The 10755-nt window shown below is 46.4% G+C and overlaps 1 protein-coding gene across 1 annotated transcript; it reads right to left on the bottom strand.

Moving 5' to 3' along the window:
• Nucleotides 1-8039: 8039 nt before the first annotated feature.
• On the bottom strand, nucleotides 8040-10533 carry LOC119046569 (cytochrome P450 1A2-like). Its single transcript, XM_053656804.1, is given in 5 exon segments — nucleotides 8040-8242; nucleotides 8502-8591; nucleotides 9021-9141; nucleotides 9702-10353; nucleotides 10355-10533. Coding segments are annotated over 5 exon segments (1236 nt in total). The 5' UTR covers nucleotides 10525-10533.
• Between the last annotated feature and the right edge of the window lie 222 nt (nucleotides 10534-10755).

The raw sequence follows: 10755 nt of genomic DNA on the forward strand, positions 1-10755 counted from the left end.
ATGGCTTTTGTCATGTTGAGCTATGTTCCTTCTACACGCACTTAGGTGTCCATCATAGATGAATAGATGAAGATGTGATATATATATTTTAACCACTTGTGTGCAGAGTTAGATGAGCATCTTTATGGCTATTACTTTGAACTCTTTATCTAGTAGATAGCTTACCTCTGTTTGCACAGTTCTTTCTCTGGGATCTTGCTTTTTGTTTGTTTGGAACATATTCCTTTGTCTCTTCGTTTTTCCTATTTGTTTCTACATATTGGGTATACTAGCTACATCTCCTGCTCTTGGAAAAGTGACTTTATTTAGAAGGTGTCCTGTGAAGCCCAGGGGTGGAATGCCCCCCACTTGTCATCAGAGCCAGGTGCTCCAGAAGTGTTCCTTGTGTGGACTAGTGTGACCTCCTGTTGTGGGTGGGCCACAACTGCTAAGGACACACTGGCAGGTGAGGCTGGTGCCTGTCCAGGACTGGCTGTGAGGCCTGGCCATAACTGTTGCAGGTGTGCTGGTGGGCAGGAAAGGCCTTCAGGGTGGCTGACTGCGAGGCCCAGCCTCGGCTGCTGCAGACATGCTGCTGTGTGCTGGTGCTGGCTGGGGCCACCCATGGGATGTGGCAGGGCAGGAAAAGCTCTGGAGGGGTGCCAGCCTGGTTGGGTCCTTTGAGGTGAACAGTGTTAGTAAGGTTAGTAGAGAGTGTCAGAAATGGCGTCTGCCAGTGTCAGCCAGGTAGAAGGAGAATAAAGAAAAGGGGAATATGGTGCCCATCAGCACATTTATGCCTAAAGAAAGTTCCAACAGAGACATGTTTCTCCAGAACATGCCCTAAATTAGTCAAGGGATCACCTTTACATATTATCCAGGTGCTTTTCAAACTGCTCCCTGTGCTCTGGGACAGAGAGTGCGACCTGGGTTTCCCACAGCCCTTTGGCTCTCCCAGATGTAAGCCCCTCTGGTTCTCAAAGCTAGAGGCTATGGGGTCTCCTCTTTCTGGTGCAGGTCCCCCAAGCTGGGACTCAGACCACTTGCCCTTCAGGGGGGACCTCTGTTGTGGTGCTATCCCTATCACTTTTAGGTCACTGCATGGGGGCTGGGGGATAGGGCAGGTCCAGACTAGACTAAATCTTTGACCCTCCTATCTGCCTCAGTGTGGATTTTTTATTGACCTACACTTGCATTTTTTTTTCAGTTATGGTTTGCTTTCAACATTAGTTTGCATTGGCTTCAGTGTACAGCATAGTGGTCAGACAATCATATACCAGCTGTTTTCCCCAATATTTCCAGTACACACCTAGCACCATAATTGTGAAAAACATAAGTAGTTATTGCATTATTATTTACTATATTCCTTATACTGTACTTTATATTCCTGCGACTATTTGGTGACTGCCAATCTGTACTTCTTAATCTCTTCACCCAGTACTACCTCCCCTCCCCTCTGGCAATCACCAGTCTGTTTCAATTGTTTGTTCATTTATTTTGCTCTTTAGATTACACATGTAAGTAAAATCATTTGATATTTGTCTTTCTCTGTTTGGTTTATTTCACTTAGCATAATACCCTGTGGGTTAATCTATGCTGTGGCAAATAGTAAGACTTCATTCTTTTTTGTGGCTGAGTAGTATTCCGTTGTGTAAATGTACCATGACTTTTTAAAGCCACTCTTCTACTGACGGGCACTTGGGTTGCGTCCAAATCTTGGCTGTTGTAAATAATGCTGCAGTGAACATAAGGGTGCATATATGTTTTTCAAATTAGTGTTTCAAGTTTATTCAGATATATACCCACAACTAGAATCAGTAGGTCATAAAGCAGTTCCGTTTTTAATTTTTTGGGAAAACTTCAAACTGTTTTTCAGAGTGGCTGCACCAGTCTGCATTCCCACCAACAGTGTATGAGGTTCCCTTTTCTCCACATCCTCATCAGCACTTGCCATTTGTGGATTTATTTTTTATTTTTTAGTATGTTTTATTGATTATGCCATTACAGTTGTCCCATTTTCCACCCTTCATTCCCCTCCACCCTGCACACCCCTCCCCCACCACTCCCCCCGTTTAGTTCATGTCCATGTGTCACAAGTTCTTTAGATTCTACATTTCCCATACTATTCTTGCCCTCCCCTTGTCTATTTTCCACCTACCATCTTTGCTATTTATTCTCTGTACCTTCTCCCCCTCCCCTGTTGCTAACCCTCCATGTGATCTCCATTTCTATGGTTCCGCTCCTGATCTAGCTGTCCTCTTAGTTTGCTTTTGTTTTAGGTGCAGTTCTTAATAACTGTGAGTTTGCTGTTCTTTCTCTGTTCATATTTTTTATCTTCTTTTTCTTAGGTAAGTCCTTTTAACATTTTATATAATAAGGGCTTGGTGATGATGAACTCCTTTAACTTGACCTTATCTGGGAAGCGCTTTATCTGCCCTTCCATTCTAAATGAAAACTTAACTGGATAGCGCCATCTTGGATGTAGGTCCTTGCCTTTCATGACTTGGAATACTTCTTTCCAGCCCCTTCTTGCCTGTAAGGTCTCTTTTGAGAAATCAGCTGACAGTCTGATGGGAACTCCTTTGTAGGTGACTGTCCCCTTAGCTCTTGCTGCTCTTAGGATTCTCTCCTTTATTTTAATCTTGGCTAATGTAATGATGATGTCCCTTGGTGTGTTCCTCCTTGGGTCCAACTTCTTTGGAACTCTTGAGGCTTTCTGGACTTCCTGGAAGTCTATTTTCTTTGCCAGAATGGGGAAGTTCTCCTTTATTATTTGTTCAAATAAGTTTTTCACTTGTTGCTGTTCCTCTTCCCCTTCTGGTACCCCTATAATTTGGATGTTGGAGCGTTTAAAGATGTCCTGGAGGTTCCTAAGCCTCTCCTCATTGTTTTGAATTCTTGTTTCCTCATTCTTTTCTGGTTGGATGTTTCTGGTCCACACTGTTGATCTGAGTCCCAGTTTTCTTCCCATTGCTATTGGTTCCCTGTGCATTTTCCTTTACTTCACTTAGCATAGCTTTCATTTTTTTCATCTAATTTGCAAGTAAATTCAACCAATTCTGTGAGCATCCTGATTACCAGTGTTTTGAACTGGGCATCTGATAGGTTGGCTATCTCTTCATTGCTTAGCTGTATTTGCTCTGGAGCTGTGATCTGTTCTTCTGTTTGGGCCATTTTTTTTTTTTTTGGTCTTGACGTGCCTGTTACATAGCGAGGGGTGGAGCCTTAGGTGTTTACCTGGGCAGGGCAACCCACGTTGCTGTGTTGCCTTGTGATACTGTATGTGGGGAAGGGGTCCAAGAGGGAACAGTGGTGGTTGCTCGGCTCTCTGTAGATTTCAGTTTCTTCCCCTGCTTCCCACAAGTGAATTGGCCCCTTCTGGTGCTGATTCCCATGTGGGTGGGTTTGTGTACATTCTAGGATCCTGTGGGTCTCTCCAACGAACTCTCCTGTGAGGTTGGGAGTCTCTCCTGGCACGTCAACCCCCACAGGTGTTTTCAATCAGTGGTTTGAGGCTTTATTTCCTCAAGCTGGGGCCCTGGGTTGCGCAGTCTGTCCTGTTCCCCAGTTGTTTCTTCCAGTTTATCTGCACTCGAATGTGGGACCACTCGGTCCACCAGCCACTGCCTTGCCACGAGCCCTCTCTGCCCCAGCTGCCCATCTCCACCCCTCCTACCAGTCTGGATGAATGTGTCTTCTTTAACTCCTTGGTTGTCAGACTTCCATACAGTTCAATTTTCTGTCATTTCTGGCTGTTTTTTGCTTTAAAATTTTTGTTGTCCTTCTTTTGGTTGCGAGGAGGCACAGTGTATCTACCTACGCCTCCATCTTGGCCGGAAGTGCTCTTATTAAATATTTTAATTGCAAATATTTTCTCCCATTCTGTGACTTATTTTTTCATTCTTTTAATAGTATCTTTTGATGAGATCTGGGGCTTCTGCAGGTAACCTAAGCACTTCTGGGAAGTTAATCCTCTCCCACCTGTGTATGAACAAATCAAGGCCTTGTGAGAAGTCAAATATTCTACCTTTTGATGATAGGACACCAGGGATCCCCATTCACCCATCTGGGTTTGGCCCACAAAACTGGATCCCTACCTCCCTACTCCCTTTAAGTGTTCAAAGACTAGAATCATACAAAAGAAAAGAAGAGAAGAGAAACCAGTGAAAGATACACCCGTCATGACCAAGGAAACAAACATAGGCCCAGTCTCAGGACTCAAGGAACCACATGTGCTACATCATGGATGAACCTTGAAACCAGGCTAAGCGAAGAAGCCAGTCACAAAAGATCACTTACTGTATAATTACATCTATATGAATTGTTCACAGTAGCCAAATCTATAGAGACAGAAAAAAAAAACCTAGTAATTTCCTGGGGCTGGTGGGGCAGGGAAGGTGAGTTAAGGGGGATGGGAAGTGACCGTTAATGGGTATTTTTAAAAAATCTGCCCTGGCTGGTGTAGCTCAGTGGGTTGAGCACGGGCCTGCAAACCAAACAACCAAGGTCCAATTCTCAGTCAGGGCACATGCCTGGGTTGCAGGTAAGTTTCCATCAGGGAACGCATGAAGGGCAACCATACATTGATATTTGTCTCACTGTCTCCTTCCCTTCTCTTCCCCTCTAAAGGTAAATAAATAAAATTAAAAAAAAATCCTTACCCAAGAATATGTTTACTGATTAAAGAGAGAGAAAGGGGGAGACAGAGAGAGAGATGTGAGAGAAACATCAATTGGTTGTCTCCTATACACACCCTGACCAGGGATCGAACCTGCAACTTAGTTATGTGTGCCCTGTGCGGGGATCAAATGCACACCGTTCTGCGGGGTATAGGGATGACACTCCAACCACCTGAGCCACCTGGCCAAGGCAGCATGGTATTTTTTTCTCTGGATCATAAGACGTCTCTAAAATTGATTGTGGTATGGTTGAAGAACTCTGAATATACTAAAAGCCATGGATTGTACATTTTAAAGGGGTGAATTACATGGTATGTGAATGTTGGGGAGCAAAATAAATCACCCTAAAATATTCCATTTGACATATTGATTATTTTGAATTACAGTTATTTAATAAACAGTCCATATAAAAAGGAGTTTCCGCCCCTCCTTCTTCCCCCTGAAAGCAGGAAATAAATCTCCTTTGTGAAGATACCCTCCCTGTATCAGGAGGGTAGGAGGCATCCTTATCACCAGAGATGGGGAATTCAAGGCTCAGAAGGCTGTATAAGCAAACTTTCTTACTTCTTTATTAATTTGCTACCCAAAGCCCAAACTCCTTTGTATTGTCAAGTGTTTACAAATAATTCTTTGTCTGTTTTAAAGGTATAAAAGCTGCTTGTGCCCTGGCTGGTGTAGCTCAGTGGATTGAGCGCGGGCCTGGAAACCAAAGGATTGTGGTTCAATTCCTAGTCAGGGCACATGCCTGGGTTGCAGGCCAGTTCCCAGCAGGGGACCCACAAGAGGCAACCATTTACTGATATTTCTCTCCTTCTCTCCTTCTCTTCCTCTCTAAAGATAAATAAATAAAATCTTTAAAAAAGGGACTTCTGCCAAGATGGAGGCATAGGTGGAAGCACTGTACCTTCTCGCACAATCAAGTTTAAAAACAACAAAGTTTTAGCAACAAAAATGCAGCCAAACAACAGAAAATTGAACTATAAGGAAGTCCAACAACAACAAACCCTTCAGCCAAACCAGTAAGAGGGGCAGAGCCAGCAGCAGAGCGGGGTTGGGCAGGAAAGATCCACCAAACCAACCCAAGTGTGCAACTCAGGCCCTCTGGCAGCCGTGGGCGGATCCCAGGTGTGGAGTAGTGGGTGGACCCACTGAGGGCTGACCGCGGTCACAGATAAACCGGTAAAGGAACGAGCAGGGAGACAGACCATGTAGGCCCCAGCAGCGGGAAGTGGCAGAGGGGACTGCTATTGTCCCTCTCTGACCCCGCCCCCACATACAGCGTCACAAACTAGCGACCAGGGTAGCTTCGCCCTGGTGAACATCTAAGGCTCCACTCCTCATACGTAACAGGCACAAACAGATCAAAACAGCTCAAGAACAACTCAGAGCCCCAGAGCCGATAAATCTAAGCGACCAAGAAATAGCCAAACTTTCAGATGCACAGTTCAAAACACTGGTGATCAGGATGCTCACAGAACTGGTTGATTTTAGTTGCAAATTAGAGGAACATATGAAAGCTAAACTAATTGAAATGAAGGAAAATGCACAGGAAACCAATAGTAATGGAAAGGAAACTGGGACTCGAATCAAGGGAGTGGACCAGAAGGAAGGAAAAATGACCAAACAGAAAAGGATGAAGAAAGAAGAATTCAAAAAAATGAGGAGAGGCTTAAGAACTTCCAGGACATCTTGAAATGTTCCAACATCCGAATTATAAAGGTACCAGAAGGGGAAGAGGAACAGCAACAAGTGAAAAATTTATTTGAATAAATAATAAAGGAGAACTTCCCCGATCTGGCAAAGGAAATAGACTTCCAGGAAACCCAGGAAGCTCAGAGTCCCAAAGAAGTTGGACCCAAGAAGGAACATACCAAGGCACATCATCATTATATTAGCCAAGATTAAAATGAAGGAGAGAATCCTAGAAGCAGCAAGAGCTAAGGGGACAGTCACCTACAAAGGAGTTCCCATCAGACTGTCAGCTGATTTCTCAAAAGAGACCTTACAGGCAAGAAGGGGCTGGAAAGAAGTATTCCAAATCATGAAATGCAAGTACCTACATTTACCACGCACCCACCATGTATGTACCAAGAATTGTCTTTCTCTGCCTCCCTCCTCTGACTCCCCATCCCTAACCTTGAGTCACTGGTTTCATAATTAGCTGCTAGAATTACAGGGGCTGAGACTTCAAAGCCAGAGATCCCTTTACTATTCAAATGGGGAAACTGAGGCCCAGAGGAGGAGAAGGACTTGGCTGAATTTCCCTAGTAGTTGGTGGCACAACCTGACCTCAAACACTGAGCCTGGCCGGGGCTCTGTGTCCTGCACCATATGGCATGTGGTTCCAGAGTTATTGGAAGGACTTGGGGGCTGGGTGGTACTGTGTGTGGGTGGTACTGGGCTCTATCCAGCAAAGCTTTCATTTAGAATGGAAGGACAGATAAAGTGCTTCTCAGATAAGGTTAAGTTAAAGGAGTTCATCATCACCAAGCCCTTATTATATGAAATGTTAAAGGGACTTATCTAAGAAAAGAAGATAAAAAAGATAAACAGTGAAAGAACAGCAAACTCACAGTTATTAAGAACTGCACCTAAAACAAAAGCAAACTAAGAGGACAGCTAGATCAGGAGCGGAACCATAGAAATGAAGATCACATGGAGGGTTAGCAAAAGGGGAGTGGGAGAAGGAGAAGGGGGGAGAAGGTACAGAAAATAAGTAGCATAGATGGTAGGTAGAAAATAGATAGGGGGAGGGCAAGAATAGTAGGGGAAACATAGAATCTAAAGAACTTGAGACACGTGGTCATAAACTAAATGGGGGGAATGGTGGGGGAGGGTGTACAGGGTGGAGGGGAATGAAGTGGGGAAATAGAACAACTGTAATGGCATAATCAATAAAATATATTAAAAAAATAAATGCCACTCTTCCCCTCCCCCCCAAAAAAATCCCAGGACATAATCAAGGACAAATGGCTGTATGTTCTCCAATCCACAAGATATCAGAAATGAAGCTGTGCCAGCTGGATGAGTCAAGGAATTTTCTTGGAGAGGGGAAGTTTGTGTGAGCATTGACCTTGGTCAGAGATAGGACTCTGATAGCCAGAGAAGAGATTAGAAGACGTTGCAAGTAGATGGTCCAGCATAAGCAAAATTGGAGGCCAGCTGGAATAGGCCTTTGAGGGACAGGGAGGGCAGTCTGGAAATGTTGAGATACTCACAGGGAGAGAATGTGAGCAGAGATGAATGAGAGCTGAGGTCAAGAACGTGATTTTCTCCTGAGAGCTGGGTAGTTTGATCATGTGTGGACTGAATAGGGGCAGACTAGAGGCTGAGGACCTGTGAGGGACCTGGTGTCAGGGTCAGGAAGGAGATGCTGAGGTCTCAGCCAGGGCCCAGAGCTGAGAAACTGGGGGAAGAAAATATAATGAGGATGGGAGATGGAAGGGCAGAATAGGCAGGCCTGTGGCGGACAGTGAAGGGGACGAAGGACTAGTGTCGGAAGGTCTCCAGGATGAAGGCCTCCATATAGGGTGGTGGGGGTCTGTCGGAGATCCAGGGCCGCTTTGCCCTCCCAATCACTGTGTCTGTAGGCCACAGAGGACAGACAGGGCTTAGGGGCTGCCTTGACTGTTCCATGGTATCTGTGTCTCCTGTGATACCAAGTGTCAGTTTATGTGGTGTCACTCTATGTCTGTTTACATGTCTGAGACCCACCAACCCTCACCAGCATCTTCTAGACAAGAGCGGACATCATTGTATGACCAGAGCTTGCACATAGTAGGTAAGTAACAGCTATGTAGATTGAACAAATAACCTGAGACCCCAAAGCTTCTCTCTGCATACCCAGTTCTTTCTGGATCTTCATCTGTACCTTAGGGTTTGTCACAAGGTGCATGAGACTCCAGAAGATAGCTGTTGTGACTGTGTCAAATCCTGGGCAGCATGGGGAAAAGTGAGGAAGAAAGTAAGACAGGAACAAGAAACCAACATTTACCAAGCACCCACCATGTATGTACCAAAAATTGTCTTTCTCTGCCTCCCTCCTCTGACTCCCCATCCCTAACCTTGAGTCACTGGTTTCATAATTAGCTGCTAGAATTACAGGGGCTGAGACTTCAAAGCCAGAGATCCCTTTACTATTCAAATGGGGAAACTGAGGCCCAGAGGAGGAGAAGGACTTGGCTGAATTTCCCTAGTGGTTGGTGGCACAACCTGAGCTCAAACACCGAGCCTGGCCAGGGCTCTGTGTCCTGCACCATCTGGCATGTGGTTCCAGAGTTATTGGAAGGACTTGGGGGCTGGGTGGTACTGTGTATGAACAGCAGGTACTGATGGATGGAGGGGCAGGGACTTGGCTCCTACTGGCCCCCAAAATGTCGTGGATAAGATTGACAATCTTCTCCGGGGGGATGAGGCCACTGCTGCCTCTGGAGTCCTTCTCACAGTGCTTGAACAGGGCACCTGTGATATCCTGGACACTGTTCTGAGGGGTGACAAGTTTAGAGGCACTCCGGCACTCCCAAGGCCAAAGGCTGGACCTTGCCCCATCCTGTTTGGCACTCCTGCCCAGGCCTCCACTCAGCAGGGGTGAGGCTCATAGCAGGAGCTGCCATCTGCTCTAGGTAGGGCTTAAAGTGTCATTTCATGCCCCATTAATTCTTCCTCCCAATAACCCCAGGGGTCCAATTTCAAAGGTGGAGGTCAGTGCCAGTATAGGGAAGCAAAGTGACACCTAAGCTGAGAATTAGTCTCTGTTAGGGGTCAGGTTCCTGGGAACAAAAGTTTTCTCATTCATAGTAATAGCCCCCGCATTACAAGGTTCTCTGTGGCTTTAAGCAGCTCCTTTGAGAAGGAGGCTATAGGGATGAGGAAACTGAGCCCAGGGGGTAGAAGGATTGATTTCAGGTCACACACAGCTGGTCTCAGGTGTCCCAGAGCCTTCCTCAGCCTTGGAAGCATGTCAGCTGTACCTTGGAGCTGGGCAAGAGGGGCCAGACCTAGGCTCAGCAGGGTGCCACCTCACTCCCTGCATGCTGGGCTCACCTTGTGAAAGTTCTGATAGCGTTCATGGATCATTTCCTTCAGGGAGTGCACAAACCTCTGGTCGAAGGCCTTGAACCTCTGCAAGGTGGGGTTGGGCAGGTATCTAAGGATGGTGAAAAGGTCCACGGGGTTCCCAGAGGAGGCAGTCTCCACAAAGTCATGGCTATTTTTTACAAGGCTGAGCATTTCCTCACTGCTGTGGAGGAAGTGCTGACCAAAGCACATGGCACCAATGACTTTGGCCACTGACACCACCACCTGGTTATATGGATAGAAGCATCCAGCCCCTGCCATCAGCTCCTGGAACTTGCTAATGAGGATCTCGGCCTCCTTGCTCACATGTTCCTCCAGGTAGCATGAAGATGAGGAAGCTGGGTCTGAGGCAATGGAGAAACTCTTCAGGGCATTCTGGGCCAGGCGTCTGCGGGCAGCCCACACTGGTCCAGAGTCTGGGTTAAAGGTCATGCTCTGGCCATTACTGATGAAGGTGAAGCTGTAGAGGTCAGGCCGGCCCTTGAAATCATCGCCCTGTCGCACCAGGGCCTGCTGGATGGTGTCAAGGCCACTGAACACCAGCACAGGTGTGTAGCCAATGTGGATCTCCAGCACGTCCCCATAATGCTGGCTCAGCCGTGACAGCATCAGGTGTGGTCAAGGTCAGTATGTGTCCAAGTAGGGGCCAGCCCCAGGGCCCTGGTGGACTCTTTAGGCCTTTGGGGACCTGAGGCTGCCAGGCCTTGACCACCCAGAATAATAGGCAGAAGATGGAAGAGGCCAGGAGAACCTCGGTCACCAAGAAGGAACTGGGCCAGGACAATGACATCTGTGTCAACTGCAGGGGAAGAAGAAAGAAGAACCAAATAGGATTAAGATGGAGCCATTCATTCGTTCATTCACTCACTCAGTCAATAACTTCTGTGCTTGACTCCCAACTGCATACCGGAAAGACCAAGTTACATGAACCATGGGTCCTGTGCGCCAGGAGCTTACCCTTGGTGCATCACAGAGTCTGAGGGCTGCAAAGGAGCCTTGTGATTCCCAACTTTAGTGCCTG

This window comes from Artibeus jamaicensis, unplaced genomic scaffold (assembly GCF_021234435.1).
Source record: "Artibeus jamaicensis isolate MK-2021 breed Jamaican fruit bat unplaced genomic scaffold, CSHL_Jam_final scaffold_286, whole genome shotgun sequence".
Classification (NCBI taxonomy): domain Eukaryota; kingdom Metazoa; phylum Chordata; class Mammalia; order Chiroptera; family Phyllostomidae; genus Artibeus; species Artibeus jamaicensis.